This window comes from Cyprinodon tularosa, unplaced genomic scaffold (genome assembly GCF_016077235.1).
Source record: "Cyprinodon tularosa strain WSP-4 unplaced genomic scaffold, ASM1607723v1 ctg26, whole genome shotgun sequence".
Taxonomy (NCBI): domain Eukaryota; kingdom Metazoa; phylum Chordata; class Actinopteri; order Cyprinodontiformes; family Cyprinodontidae; genus Cyprinodon; species Cyprinodon tularosa.
Genome location: NW_024038961.1, coordinates 1,463,436 through 1,479,948, shown reverse-complemented (window position 1 = coordinate 1,479,948; position 16,513 = coordinate 1,463,436). Strand labels below are relative to the sequence as shown.

General features: G+C 40.2%; 2 protein-coding genes across 2 annotated transcripts; one reads left to right on the top strand and one right to left on the bottom strand.

Annotated features, from left to right (window-relative positions):
- Nucleotides 1-723: 723 nt before the first annotated feature.
- Nucleotides 724-1,661, bottom strand: LOC119785849 (galactose-specific lectin nattectin-like). The gene has a single exon (XM_038288690.1). It carries the CDS (start codon nucleotides 1,589-1,591, stop codon nucleotides 1,085-1,087), a length of 507 nt encoding a protein of 168 aa, XP_038144618.1. The 5' UTR covers nucleotides 1,592-1,661; the 3' UTR covers nucleotides 724-1,084.
- A 12,818-nt stretch (nucleotides 1,662-14,479) lies between these two features.
- LOC119785850 (galactose-specific lectin nattectin-like) lies at nucleotides 14,480-15,032 on the top strand. Its single transcript, XM_038288691.1, has one exon. It carries the CDS (start codon nucleotides 14,542-14,544, stop codon nucleotides 15,025-15,027), a length of 486 nt encoding a protein of 161 aa, XP_038144619.1. The 5' UTR covers nucleotides 14,480-14,541; the 3' UTR covers nucleotides 15,028-15,032.
- The last annotated feature ends 1,481 nt before the right edge of the window (nucleotides 15,033-16,513 follow it).

The window sequence follows — 16,513 nt, the reverse complement described above, 5'->3', positions numbered from 1 at the left end:
AATAATGTGCACATAGGAAACTAAAACAGCTTCCTTTAATTATTTCCTTTAAGTATTTGTACTTCGTTACTTGACTTCTCTGGTGTGTGTTTGTGTGTCTCGTTTTCCTACAACAGACTGGCTACTTGTCAGGGGTGTACCCCGCCTTTCACTCATACACTGCCGGTGTCACGTCTTGGTTGTAGTTAAGAGGACCCAAAATGCAGAGGCTGAGGTAAATTCTTGTAGTTTTAATGAAAACACTAATAACAGAGGCAAAATCCAAAAATCCAACTAAAATGTAACTCAGACCAGAACCACTGAGACATCAAGGGAAACGTGCACAAGGAGCCAGGGAGAGACGAGTTGAGAGGACAACGGCGACGACAGGACCAGCAACAACAAGGAACCAACAAAGAGTGAGAGCAGAGGGAGAGCATATATAGCTGACAGAGACAAAGGGAGGGCTAACGAGCAGACAAAGGAGCAGGTGTGAGAGGAGACAACGAAGGAGCCGAGGGGAAAGGAACACACACACACACACACACACACGAGGGCAACAGAGGACAACAGAAAAACATGAGAACTAACATAAATGTAGAAATTACAACAAAACTGGAATTAAACCAATAAAACTAGAAAACAAGGAGCAAAGTAAAGTACAACAGAACCAAGACCATGAGAGACCGGAGAGCATTGGCCCCACTGTTACCCTGACGGAATAAGTGGGAGAAGATGGAGGGATGAACTTCATTGAAAAATGTATTGTCCAAAGAAAGAACTCAGGTGAAACACTTAAATCTTTAAGCATGACAATATGTAATCCTTATTTCTTAATGTTTAAATGAATAGAATAAGTTACATCTGAGTCAGTGTAATATTCTCCATATTTCTCCAATGATGTATTGGACAAAAAAACACAGAAATACAGAATTTTAATTTCGGCATTTAGAAAAAAAAATCACATAAACACAATGATTCATTTAACATTGATGGTCATGTTAAAGTGCAGACAAGCTATACAGACATTAAAAGCAGCAGTGACATTTCTAGATATTTGCCTTTATTTCAGATTTAATATTTCTAGTTTTGATGCTTTTCAAGACTAAGCACAAACTGTACGAGATTCACAGACAAAAGCATATGTTACTGAGCATGAAACATCATTCCAGTAAAATTGGTCTCCATGATTGGTGTGTCCACAGTGCTCACTTCCACTGCCGTTATCAGGCTGTCCCTGATTCCAAAAGGAGAAATTATATTTAGACCCATCAGACCATATCCAACCGCCCTCTCGATGAATATCAGTGAGTCCAATCCAGGCCCGTTGCTGAGTAGGATCAAAGTTCTTTACCAGAAAGTTGACAAAATTGTGTTCCTCCAGACTGTGGATGGACACCAGGTTGGCCCCCTCTGATACACATAGGAGCTCTGCTTCACCCCACGTCACCCTTGAGCCAAAGTACTTGTAACAGCGGCCCTTGAAACCGAACCAGAACATGGGACAGCCAGCGCGCACCAACTTCAGTTCCTGTCCGCCTGAGGAGGGTTCAGCAGCCAGGGTCAGAGCAAGCAAGAAAAGGAACAGCATCATCTTGGAAAGTGATGTCATTACGTTGGAGAGTTTCTCAATTCTTGCTGGTGCTGAATTCTTCTGGAGTGATAGATTTTAAAGAGGCATATGTACAGACATATGAAAAGCTTCTTTCTTTTATATCCCTTGGAAAGGGCGTCTACAGTGTGGGTGTGATCTGATTGGTAAATGTTCTACTTACTTAACATGTTCTTCTGTACAGAAAAGAGCAGTTCTTGTATATCTGTTAAAAAGTAGCAGCTTATTTAAAAACATATAAAAACATGTTAAACCCCTATATCCATCTTTAAATACAACTTTCTTTTCAGGATCTTGTAGGCGTTAGTGTCTCTCTTGAGCAGTCTTTAAGGAGACACCTGGGAGAGGCTGCCAGTCCAGTGCAAGGCTGCTTAAATGCAGGTAACACATTTGAATTTTCACACAAAACTAAACAAGCAGCAACATTATTTCTGTTTTAATCCTATTAAAAAAGAAGTTATGGAACAATGCAACTGTTCCGTGTTTCATGGTCTATTTTACAGTAATTTGTATGCTTTGTTCCTGTTAATGATACACATAGTAGCTTTATCTTTTCTTGTTCCACTATAAGGACTCAAAAGTCCAGAGAGCCATATATTTTGTAAAGTACACAGTGGCCAATAAAGATAAGCCAGCACACATATCATGTAATAAGCCTATTGTTTCATTTAATAGCTAAAGGAGCCATAACCTAGTATTTTACATATCCTCATGAAATTATCTTTGAACCCATGCTCAATAATTATTAGGAGAAAAAAATATAATGAGCTGTTTTGGACCCCTGTTCATACTACTCCTCATAAGAGTATGCCAGTGAAATGAACTTGTGTGCATGTTTGCCATGGCTCGTTTACCATGGTTTTCGAGTCTCTTACAAAATAGATAAAAACTTACACAATGAAAAGGTCAAATTTGTGGCTGAACAGGGTTTTGAGCTGGTACATGCCTGTTTACATCCAAGCATTGGTGGATCAAAACTATCATATGTGTTGATTTAGGTTAAAATGTCTTATGTCAGGTTTTGCTTTCTAGATATAGCATGTGCATACTGTGCGTTGTTTTATAAAATTGTTGTCATTGCATATTTTTATAAAAACAACAAATATCAGAACAGCTCAGACCACATAGAAAATATCAAAATAAATCTTCATTTTTTTCAAGTTGGAATGGTGATCATTGATCACTTGTAAAACACAATTAAAGTTACACTTAAATTAAATAAAAGATGTAAAACGTAAATACAAGGCACAGTAGCAACCTATGAACAAGATTTCTTTTACCACAGCCACATTATTTATATAGCACAATTAATAACAAAAATTTTTCCAATATGCTATACACAAAAACAAACAAAAAACCCAACACACACACAAAAAAGCAAGAAGAGTGTAAAATGAAGGACACAGAGGACCACACTATTATGTGGTGTTAGAAGCCAAAATGTAAAAGTGGGTCTTAAGACGAGAGTTAAAACACTCCACTGTGGAGGCTGTTTGTCTATGAAGGGGCAATGTAACGTAAGCCTCATCTTAAGCAGGGTAATGTATTGAGGAGCCATACAATTCAAAGCTCTAAACACAAACAATAAAATCCTAAAATGAATTCTAAGATGAACTGGGAGCCGATGCCGAGACACAAGAATTAGTGTAATGTGTTGATGCTCTCTTGTCCCTGTTAAAAGATGAGCCACTGCGTTTTGGACTAACTGCAGACGAGAGAGAGCTTGTTGGCTCTTGGATAAAAGAAGGAGATGATATAAACGCTGTTTGTCTGTCCAGTTTAAAATCACTGTCCATGGTGACACTAAGGCTGGTTATTTTGGAACGTGCAAAATCGTCCCAAGTCAGAGATCGCACTGCCAAACACCATCACATCACTTAGTTTCAGAATTTTTTTTCATAACAAGTCCTTGACGTCACCCAGCCAGTCCAGTAAGGAGGTCAGGGGGCAGTGGCTGTTTTAAGCAATTGGCAAATAAATTTGACAATAGTTTGCATAGACATCATGCGTCACTCTTTCCAGCTCCTAATTATCATTCATCTCATCCACCTGCCAGTTTCCCTACTATTGGGCTCAGTTCCAGCTATCATGGCCAGATCATTTTGTTTTCTGTTCATTCAGTCTGTCTGTTAAGTTTATGCCATGGTTCATGTCCTGGATCCTGGCGGCCAGTGGAAAGAGGGTTTTTGTGTCTGTCTCGTCTCCTGCTTGTCCACTGTTCCTCCCCTGCTGAGTCCTTTGGGTTTTTGCCTCTATACACGGGGAGGATCAATTCTTATTCCAGTAAGCCTGGCTCCAAGCTGGAGATCAGTTTAAAGGTCCTGCTGAAGTTCTGGTTCCATGTCCTGTCTCGGCTACCCCGTTCGACTGAGCCTGCCCGTCTGCACCTGATCCTGTCTGCTCCTGTGCGTGTCCGTTTGGCAGAGATGGCAAAAGTACTCACTTTCTGTACTTGAGTAAAAGTACAAATACTTGTGTTAAAAAATACTCTGGTAAAAGTGGAAGTACTGATAAAACTTCTTTACTCAAGCAAAAGTAACAAAGTACAGGCTTGTAAATTTACTTAAAGTATAAAAGTAAAAGTAGAAACCACTTTTTTCATGCCGTTGCCTACATTTTAAATGGATGTCTGCGAATAGGACTAGATCTCTGTTGTGTTCATTTTCAATCATCTCGTCGTCCATACTACTATGATAACGCCACCGCCATTAAGCTGCAAAGATTTGCCGCGAATGAATACCGCCGAATCTGTCGATTCATCTTGTAGTGGTGCGTCAAATGCAACATAGATTCCCATCCAATAAGATTGAATTTGGTATTGATGGCGTGAAAAATAATAACGGTAAATCCATTGAAATTATTCAAAACTAAAGTAACGAGCCAATTTCTTAAAATGTTAGGAGTAGAAAGTACAGATATTTGTGTAAAAATGTAAGGAGTAGAAGTAAAAAGCCGCCATAAAAATAAGTAGTGAAGTAAAGTAAAAATATCAGAAAAATCTACTTGAGTACAGTAACGAAGTATTTGTACTTCGTTACTGCCCATCTCTGCCGCTTGGTCACGCTTCTGGACTCTGAACTTGCCTCGGAGCTCTAGGATGCCTGGAACCCTGGATCCTGCCTGTTCTGTCTGATCCTGCAAGTCCTCTGGGACTGCTGCACCGGGGACACTCTGAGTAACGCATGCCGTGTCTGTCTTCAGTCCAGCGGCTGGATTGCGCCCCTTTCCAGGGAGATGGACTGGACTGTTGAACCAGGTAAGTGACTCACTGAGATCATCATCTTCTTTCAGATGATTGTGGTCACTTACCTGTGTTACTCCCACCAGAGTGTCTAAGATTGGGGCGGTGCCCCGCCCCCCTTCTGCAGCATCCACGAGCCGCAGATCCTAGCAGCTCCACTTTAGTTTTGTTTGTTTTCATCTAATAAATGTTTTGAACTTTACTGTCTCACCTTGTATACTGGGTCCATCTGTCCCACTTAATGACAGGAAATTGGTCAATAATTAGAAAGAATCATGGCATCAAAACTATTTTTTTATCAGTGGTTCAACAGCTTCTTTTTTACAGAAAGAAGGCACAGTTGCAAAAGACAGACTGCTGTTAGTTATCTCACCAACAACCAGGCTTATAGTGTCCCAAGCCTCCATAAAAATTAAGGAGGGACAGGGCCAGTGGAAGGAGGGAAGAAAGATTTTAGCTTTAGAATAATTTCTGTCAAAACAGCTGTGGGCGCTCCTCGCCTCCAAGTCCCATCAGCAGGTGCTCCTAGCCTCCAAGTCCCATCAGTGGGTGCTCTTCGCCTCTTGGTCATGGGGTTCTTAAGTAAAGGTTTTATTACAGCTACCTTCCTTTGTCATGATCCTGGCACTGGTGGCTGGCTTGATTGCTCATTCCACTCACCTGTTTAACTCTGCCGGGTTTCTCATTACTGCTACAGAAGATCCTACCTGCCTACAGCCATTAACATATTCAACAACTTTTATGGGGAAAAAAAGCCATGGAGTATTAACATTTATTTTTGCTTTGGGATTAATAAAGTTTTTTTTTTTTAAGTGAATGATTTTTTTTTTTGTAATTGACCCAGTTTCCAACTATCTAGGTCAAAGCAGTTAAACCAGTAAATTTATTATGCTGTAATAAATAGATATTGTTACACATAAAAACATGACAATACTGCAGAGCTGATCAATGTGTAACGTTGTCCTTGGTGTTTTCCCAACGTTCCAGATGGTGTTCATTTGCACTTCCTCCACCTTTGAGATTAATAACTTCAAATTCCTACTGACGAACACATACGTTAGTATCCGTATTATAAATCAGACTTAGAATTACACAATCTTTACTGTCATGTTCTATTCACAGAGTATATACAAAATGAAATTTCGATGCATACAGCTTTTCAACAGCGAATGAGCAGCTTAGCAGTGAAATTAACATTTCAATTTAGAACATTTCCATTAAGTGCAGAAGTGATCAGAATGTAAACAGGGAAGGAGAAAAGGAAAACCAGTTTATAGACATGGTGCAAAAGGCATTGTTATGGAAAGGTTCAGTGCAGTGAAAATAAATAAATATGGTGCAAAATTCAGAAGAACATTGAGTTGTGTTCTATTTAAATAGATTATGAAAAAATCTGACATGTTGATAGTGCAAATATGATGTTTACAAGTGTAATGAAGAGTCTTGATTAGAGTCTGATAGCAGTGAGGAAAAAGGTGTACCAGAATTTGCAAGTCATGCAGCAAATGCTGCAAAGCCTCTCTCCAGAGGGCAGTAGGGAGAACGGCCCATGGTGGGGGTGTGAGGGACACTGAGGATGTATCACAGTAGAGTTAAAGTTGCACCAGATTCTTCCTTGGTTATATATAAGAATAAAACATAGATAAGTTATACTCAAGTATTGGAAGCATGGAAAATTCAAGTATACTATTTTTACATGAAAAGTTCAGGGAAGCAACAACAAATTTCACTACTCACAGCAAACACATCACCCAGGGTGCTAAAAATATGAAACGTGAAAACGTGTAGTATGCGTAGAATGCATTTTTCTTTCTTGCCCTTTTTTGCGGGACTTCTCCATTTGTCTTGCTAAGTTATCAGTCATGTTATAAAAAAAAAAAAAAAAAAGTGTCCTGTTGACTGAGTGATCTTGACCAGCGTGACCTACAGGATGGCAGCTATACGACAGTGACCATGATACTAGTTGCCAGTGTTGTGCCTGAACGCGTTCATTGAACGAAAGTTCATGAACTCGTTCATATTTTGGGCGAACGTGAACTGAACGTACTGTATTACTGCCTGATGAACGTTATTGTGAACTCGTTCATTCTGGTGTCTGTGAACGGCACGCTCTCTCAGTTCAACTCTGTTCAATAGGTTGCCAGATTTCTATAGAGTCCTCCAGGCGAAACCCCGGCTAAATCACACCGTAAACAGGCCTTAATATGTAGCGGGGAAAACACCCAATCTGGCAACACCAGCTACCAGTGTCAAAGCCTACCGCCCCGTGCGTCATCAAAACAAAATGCAGCGTGGAAGCCACAGCAGCATGGAGGCGACAAAGCAGCAGTATGATCACTTAAAACAGTTTTATGACCAGGTGGTCGGTGAGGATGATGGCAACAATCTTACATTTCTCTGCAAACTTTGCCCGCCGGCTTTCAGTAAAAAAAATCTGCACTTCAGTAACCTTAAATTCCTACCTCAGCCTGGTCCCTCAGTTTGTGTTAGTAAAATGTTCTTGAGGGTTTTACTATTCATGTAAACCTGCCTGGTATAATTTTCCAGGATTCCAGTATTCCTTTTTAGTATGTACTGAAATGGAATTTCAAATGGAAAAAATAATAAAAAATAAAAAAAAACATTTGCATCTTAAAGACTACCTTCCTGTTTTTCTTTTAATAATTCCTCATAAAAACGACCATTCAAGCAGCACATGTTTCCTGATGTTTTTGAGAATATACTGTAGGAATGAAAGCTGCAGCTGCTACTAGTGTGAAGTGAATGGACAGCAACAAAGCATTAAAGCAACAATAAGGAAATGTAAATCCTGCTTGGATAAGGATTCAAAACTGGATATGAAGATGAAATCTGATGCACAGTTTCAGTGTTACAACTGATAAAATAATTGCTGTCTGTGGTTCTACAGTAGGCTATGGTATAATTGAGCAATATATGAAAGAAAAAAAAAAGAACTATGAACTAGTTCATTTTTTGGAACTGTGAACTTAGTTCAAAATTTTTAATTATGAACTATGAACAGAACTAGTTCATTTTAAAATGTGTGAACTGAACTTTGAACTAGTTCACGTAGAAAGAGAACTTTCCCAACACTGCTAGTTGCTGTCTGCCTACTTTCAAAAATAACACAAAGGGCCTCTAGGGCCTAAAAATAATCTAAAAAAAGTATTCCATTTGCAAAAATTTGATATAAAAACAATATCAAAACAGGATGAATATCATCACTTGAGTGATGATATTGTATTTCGGAGCCACAAATGAGTTTCAAGGTTTTTCAACAATCACGTCACCAAGCATTTTCCATTCATCAACTCATCCTGCAGTGTCTTCTTTTTTCTCTTTTGCTAGGATAATTATCATTGAAGATGTGTGACCAAGCTATGGGTGATACCAGTTCTTAAGCAAATGGTTAAGATAAACTCAAGAGCTCAACAGATTAGCTGGGTCAAACTTTTTTTTTTTTTTTGTGTGTCCTGTCCAGCATCATAGTAAGCAGAATGGTAGTCTGGTTGCTTTATTGTGTTGAACAGATTTTGCTTTGCCAAGGGGAGCTTGGGGGTTCCCCTTGAGAACCTATTTATTATTTTATTAATTAATTTTGTTTCTTTAATTACACATTTTTATAGCAACATTTTACATCATATCGCTGGGCTTGACAAAACGAAACTGAAAGAGGCAATGATAGAAAGTGGAACAGAGAGAGATAAAGGAAAAAAAAAAACAAAAAGAGTGATGGAGAGAGAGAGAAATAGAGAAAGAGAGAGAGAGAGAGGAAAAAAAAAAAAAAAAGGATACACTCACACAGTACCTTGGTGCGTCTATACAGGAACCCCTAAACATCATTCCGCGAGCCCCAAGCCCCCGCCGCCCCCCGCCACCCCAACCACCGCCCCCCATCCCCAGGCGCAGCAGAACAGGCGCCCCCTGGGTCCAGCCGACCCCCCGCAGCATAGCCAGCCGTGACCCTGAGCCCGCTGAACAGCCACCACCCTCCCCCCAGCAGCGCCCGGGAGGCCAGGGCATCAAAGGATCCCGTTTTCCTCACCCCCCCGCTCATGGCTATGTGTAAAATGTGTGTTGTTTGCGGTTAAAACTGAGAGGCAGTGCTAAGCCATGTCAGGAGCGGGGCCGCGCAGACAGCATGGCCACCTACCCGCCCCCCCCCCCCCCCCCCACACACACACACACACACACACACTCCGCGGCCCGCCCCCCAGAGGTGATTGCGAACTGTTGTTGTTTCATGTGTCCAGTGTCTAAATGCAGTTAAAAACTGAGGAGCAGGTTGTCTCGGCATGCGGCGAGCTAGGGCACTAGGGTCAAACTTTTATAAGCGAGGCTGGAGAGTTAAAAACAATTCCGATGTGACTTGACCCTGGGTTTTCAGCCTCCTTTTCTTATCTTTATCAGTGTATATAATGCCGTTTGGAAACTGCCTAAGCACAAACTGATTAATTTGCATCTCTAATCATTACTAACACTTATCTTTTCCCTGTTCATCTGGTCCTTACTTTCTTTACATGATTTATGAAATTCTACTAACGTTACTAATTTTTGTGAATGCAATGATTAACTATTGACTAATTGATGAACTGTTTGATTGCTTTTTCTTGGTAACAAAACTGAGGAGTCATTTACTTTTGCCCTGCTTGTAGATAGTGACAATGAGGTTGTCAGTGGGCAGGCATGATAATTCAAAGGCCCAGTTAAGGGGAATGAGGAGATTGTTTTGCTTAAATAGGCATAAATATTGGAATAATTTTAGAAACAGGTTAGAACATCATAAAATGCACATCAAAACCATCCTCTGAGGAGCCAAGATGGATGCTAAAGTGCCCTCTTGGCAGCCAAAAGGTGAGGATGTGCTATATGCCCTAAAACAAGTCTGTTCCTGCTTCTGGTACTCTCAACATTTATATTTACTCTGTACACTTCTGACTTCTAGTGGAAGGCAGAGTCCTCTCATCTGCAGTAATGCACTGATGCCTCTGCAATCATGTGCATTAGAGATAGAGAAGCTGACTACAGGGAGCTGGTGAATCACTTTATGGCATTGATTGGAACCGGTCAACTGATACTGGATGTGAAACAGGAGCAAGTTGAACATTGTTAACATTATGGTAGAAGAAGTGGAGGTGTTGAAGGAGTATAAACACCTTGGCATTCACCTGGACAACACAACTGAGGACACTACTGTGAAGTCATCTGAAAGGCTGGACAGAGATGATTATACTTTGAGAAGCTCAGGTTCTTCACTTTTTGCAGCAAGATGGTGCATATGTTCTATAAGTTCTTGTGCAGAGTGTCATCTATTATGTCATCATCTGCTGTGGTAAAAGCATGGTAAATGGCCTGTACTTATATACAACTTTTTCAAGTCAGGGGACCTGACCAAAGCATTCTCACTACATTCAGACATTCACACACATATTGATGGTGGCAAACTACATTGAAGCCACAGCTGCAGTAGGGCTCACTGACACATGAACGCTGTCGTACATAGACGCCACTGGGCCCTCTGACTATCATCAGTCAGCAATGTGGGTGAAGTGTTTTGCCCAAGCTGATAAAGAAGGTTGGATCTGTTCTATGAACTCTAGTAGAACCTCTTGAGATAATTTCACAAAGAAGAATTCTTCATAAAGTTAAAAATGTTATCGACAACAGTGAGCATCCATCCTAGTGTCTTCAGTCAAAGGCTTCTGTGTTGCAAGCAGTGGCGGCTGGCCAGTAGGGGGCGCTTGGGCGCCGCCCCCTTTAAATTGTTTGGATAATAAATGATTTCTGAACTGCAAAATACTTAGAAATATATTTATTCCTACTGTGTGTCGAATAGAAATGTTAAATTTATTAAAATAGTAAATACATAATTCTATTTAATTGCTCACATTGTACACACTTCCTATCCTGCAGGGCGCCGTTCTAATGAGAGTGTATGTAGGCGCATCAACTTGTGGCAAGCAGGTGATCTGAGGCTGACTTTTAATTGGTTATTTAAGGTTTTCAGCAGGGCGCAGCGCTCTGCGTCCCGGACACACCCATTCTGTTGTGTCATTACTAGTAGAGTGTCAGTACTGGCTAATTTTTTTTTTAAACATTGTGGGATTGGACAATCCCCGATTTGACTCATTAGCGCAGCAGCAGCTGCAGTTCGTTAGGTCGATTCACGTTTACGTTTGCAAAGTGGAGTGGTTTACAAAAAAATGCTTTTACAAAACGTTCACTTGAAGAAAAAAACAGGATACTCAGTGTAGAAGACCATGAAAGGATTGCTGCAGAGGTGAGTTGTTGTGGAAAATCACTGTTACAATGGTTTATAGTACTGTTATTTACAGAGGCGTGCACAGACATTTTGGGGGGCAGGTGCTCAGGAGGGGGGGCGGGGCACTTTTTAGCGCACGTGGAACACTTAATTATAAAAAAAAATACATGCATGTTGAATGAAATTTGACTTTTATTTGTAACATTCTCTAAACGTGAGTTTTCAATGAAAAAAAGTCACACCACCAACAGAACAGACTAAAGCTCATCTTTCTTCTTCTTTCATCTGGCTCATCTCCCCGTTTTCCCTCATCCATCTGCTCTCCCTCATCCTGGTCTTTTTCTGTCTCTGTGTCTTCCCTGAACTCTTCCTCATCTCCTGTCCTGGTAGATGTTGATGGTATAGAGCTTCCCTGCTGTGACTGGCTACAATATATTAATAATAACCATCATGACAATAATAATGATAATAATAATAATAATAATAATAATACGGTAATAATAATAGCTTTAACAAATATGCCACATTAGTTTAAATAATGGGCTATTAGGGAAGTCTTGTCACGTGGATATGACTTATGGTAGCCTACAAAATAATAGCTATTTTAATACCTGCTGCAAAAACCACTTAAAAATAAAATGTGAACAGCTTTTAAGATTTTTCAATATGATTAACCCTCCTTTCTTGGCATTGTGCTGCAATTATTAAATCAATATACAATTAAGACAATAAAGTGACCAAAATGTGTTAATTTATGTTGCCTAACAAAACCTATACAACAGAAAACGTTTCTGACTTTAATCTTTTTTTTTTATTGTCAGAATTCAGTCAATAAAAAAAAACGAGTTTCAAAAGGGCATTTTCTTTGATAAAGGGCAAACTTCTTAGTACTTTAGCACCACCTAGTGTCTATGTATGCACTGAGCAACACCTTAAAAGCCTATCCAGTGCTCAATCGAGGTAAGCTGAAGACAGAGCTTACTCTCATCTACAGCAAGGAAGAGTTCAAAGCCTGTTGTGGTGCTGTGGGCCTATTCCAGCTGTTTATGGAAAACAATCTAGAAGAAGTCTTTTCAGAAACTGTCACGCTCTTGAAGATCCTCATCACCACACCCATGACCACAGCAGAAGCTGAAAGGTGCTTTTCAACTCTGAAAAGAATCAAGACTTTTCTGAGAAACTCAATGACTCAGGACAGGCTGAATGCATTGGCCATGTTGTCCATGGAGAAAAGACTAGTCTCAGAGATGACTGACTTTAACAAGAATGTAATTGAGAAATTTGCAGGGCAGAAGGAAAGGAGGGCAAAATTCATGTTCAAATAGTGCTATTTTTTAAGATTTGTTTTGTTTGTTTTTCAGTTGTTTGTTTCTGGTGTCTGTGAACGGCACGCTCTCTCAGTTCAACTTCGTTCAACAGGTTGCCAAATTTATATAGAGCCCTCCAGGCGAAACCCCGGCTAAATCACACCGTAAACAGGCCTTAATATGTAGCGGGAAATACACCCAATCTGGCAACACCAGCTACCAGTGTCGTGGCCTACCGCCGCGTGCGTCATCAAAACAAAATGCAGCATGGAAGCCACAGCAGCATGGAGGCAACCGTGGAGGCGTCAAAGCAGCACATTTTTCCTGATGTTTTTGAAAATATACTGTAGGGGTGAAAGCTGCAGCTGCTACTAGTGTGAAGTGAATGGACAGCAACAAAGCGTTAAAGCAACAATGGGGAAATGCTGTCCCCTGAATGCTAATGTAAACCCTGGTTGGATAAGGATTCAAAACTGGATATGAAGATGAAATCTGACGCACAGTTTCAGTGTTACAACTGATAAAATAATTAAATAATTAATTAATTAGCTTTTTAAAATATAGAAAAATGATGCTCTAATTTGTAGTTACCGATCTGTTTTTACTATATTTTAATTTGACAAACCGGATCTTCTCGCCGTTCTTTTTCCTGTTTGGTGTGATTGCTATAGCGTATCTTGACCTGGCCGGACCGGAGCGGAGCCTTTCTTAAGGGACGGACCCGTTAATCCGGTTCAGTATGCTTGTTTTCTAAGCCAAAACAAGGCTTTGTGTTTGGTCCACTCACTAAAGCCTCGAACTCAACGCCATTTTTTCTGACATTTTGAATTTAAAAAGCTTCCTGGACGGGAAGCACACGTCTTCAAGCTTGGAAACAAAGTTGAGTGGATTGCTTTTCTAACTTTTTTGGAATCTCTGTATTCACTGTAAATTGTTTTTTAAGATCAGTGAATTAGTTTAAATTGATAAGTCTATGATCCCTTTAACCAATTATTACTTTTTAGGTAGAAGAAATGTAGACACATTAAGTCACATGTTTCAGTGGCTTTATCATATTGTCAGTGTTAGGAATCCAGTTCGTGTGGGTTGTGCTTTTATTTGTTTTCCCTTCACCACCAGGTGGCGCCTGGTTCTCGTTGGCCTCCTAACACACCTGCGGATGGTTGCCTCATTACCGGAGGACTCTTAGCTGCTGACTGCCACTACCTCGTCGCTAGAGTGTTTGCCAGTTTTGGGTACTCTAGCCAAGCTGAGTTTTGCTGAGTCAAACTGAGTTTTGTCACCTGAGTCTTAATCTTGTTGTTTTTGTCTTTGCCTCTTGGTGGGAAGTCATCCTGCAAACTGGATGTCTTTGGACCTTCTCCCCCCTTAAAGGATTCTCTGAACATCAAACTGAGCTGAAGATTCAAACTAGTGGTTTGAATCTACTTTTCCCCAAGGACAGTTTGGGCTTCTCTCTGAGCAGGGGATTCCTCTCCACAAGAAACCGTTCAAGTACCGCAAGAAATCTAAGTGGCAGTAAGCTCCTCCGTTCCTCAAGGAAACACCTCAACCTGGTTAAACCCTGTCTGCTCTCCAATGAACAAGTATATTACTGGAAAAACCCACACCGACTGGATTCAACAAAACACACCTTTTTCTGGAAATGTGAGTCCTGTTGCCTTTATTTCTTTCTTCAAATCAAAGACACAAATTTCCCACTGAGCCTGAACTAACCGCAGAACCTTCCCCTTCACTTTTTAGGCCCGGTTCGACAGTATTCAGAGCAGCTCTGGACTCCTCACTACATACTCACAATAAAACCTGTTAAACTTTTTCCTGGTCTCTCTGTTTGGTTTTCTGCATATGGGTCAGATCTTTAGATAAAATCATAACAGTCAGTTAGATAAACAGAAATTATTTAATAAACCTAATCCAGATTTTTCCTGGGGAATAAACAGGAAATACCCTACAATTATATTGATTCTATGCAGATACTGTCTGTTAATGTTTCAAGATGCACTAACCAATCACATACTCTCAGTTAAGGGAGACTCCTCTTTTGTTGGATATATAGTTTAGCAGTCTACCATCTACCGCACCAGACAAATTCCAACTAGCCATTTAAACCTCCCAGCCTAAGACTCTTCAAGACTACACGATGATGCGGCTCCTCTTCCTGTTTGCTTTGACTCTGCCTGCTGTCACTCCCTCACATGGACAGGAACAAAAGCTTCTGCGTGGCGGCTGTCCCATGTTCTGGTACAGCTTCAATTACCGCTGCTACAAGTATGTTTCCTCTCGCATGACCTGGGGTGAAGCAGAGCTCCACTGTGTGTCGGAGGGGGCCAACTTGGTATCCATCCACAGCCAAGAGGAACATAATTTTGTCAATTACCTGATCAAGAACTTCAGCCCCACTCAGGAATTAACCTGGATTGGACTTACCGATGTTCACAAAGAAGGAGCTTGGATGTGGTCTGATGGGTCCAAATATACATTTTTTAATTGGGCTGAAAAAGAGCCCAACAATGTTGGTGGAGATGAACACTGCGGATACACCAACATACATCCGAACTTTAAATGGAATGATGATCAATGCTCAAAGCCAAAGCCCTTTGTTTGTGCATCTCGTCTTTGTCCTTAGCAACAGAAAAATTGAAGCCACAGCTGCAGTAGGGCTCATTGACACATGATCGCTGTCGTACATAGACACTTCTGGGCCCTCTGACTATCATCAGTCAGCAATGTGGGTGAAGTGTTTTGCCCAAGCTGATAAAGAAGGTTGGATCTGTTCTACGAACTCCTGTACAACCTCTTGGGATGATGTTACAAAGAAGAATTCTTCATAAAGATACAAACGTTATCGACAACAGTGAGCATCCATCCTAGTGTCTTCAGTCAAAGGCTTCTGTGTTGCAAGAAAGATTGCTACAGAAGATCCTACCTGCCTAAAGCCATTAACATATTCAACAACTTTTATGAAAAAAAAAGCCATTAAGTTGCAACATTTATTTTCCTTTGGGATTAATAAAGTATTTTTTTTAAGTGAATTAACTTTTTTGTTGTAATTGACCCAGTTTCCAACTATCTAGGTCAAAGCAGTTAATCCAGTAAATCTATTATGCTGCAATAAATAGATATTGTTACACATAAAAACATGACAATAAAGATTAACTGCAGAGCTGATCAATGTGTAACGTTGTCCTTGGTGTTTTCCCAACGTTTCAGATGGTGTTAATTTGCACTTCCTCCACCTTTGACATTAATGACGTCAAATTCCAACTGAAGAACACATACTTTAGTCTCTGTATTATAAATCAGACTTATAATTAGACAAACTTTACTGTCATGTTCTATTCACAGAGTATATACAAAATGAAATGTCGACGCATACAGCTTTTCAACAGCGAATGAGCAGCTTAGCAGTGAAATGAACATTTCACTTTAGAACATTTCCATTAAGTGCAGAATAGATCTTTTTCACACTTCCGGGTTTTAAAGCGGATGTGGGGTTTGACAACTTCCGGTGGCTATAGCGTTAGCATAAAAGTCTAAGAAAATGGCTCAGTCTCGGCGCAGTTGTTTTTGTTCTGTACCTGGTTGTTTATGTGGGGCAAGAAAAGAGCCATATCTGTCCTATCATGCATTCCCACAGATTATGTTGCAACCGCAACAGAAACATAAAACAAATAGTAACAACTGAACAGGAACATGTTAGAATAAGCTCTAAGTAGTCCAGAAGTCGTACGTGAAAGTTCTTCAGCCGTCAAACATGAACAGGAACTCGAACCAACGAACAAGAGCCAACCGGCTTTCTGACTGTTTCAAACCTGCAGCTTGTGCGGTTCCTCATTTTTCTTCATGGATCTGAAACATCTAGCTCTGACAACTACCTGTCCCTCGACAATATTTGACACTACAGGCATGCAGAAATAAAGCATAGTTTCAACATCAAGCATCATCTAGAATCTCAGAACTAACATAACATTCTAGCATGCTGTTTTTCACAAACTGTAGTGGCAAACAAATTTCAGAATGTCAAAATATAACTGAAAAGTTTAAACTATGTCCGTCTCCAATATTCCACATAATTTAGATACTAAGTTAGGCTTTATTACGATGTTTGTGTA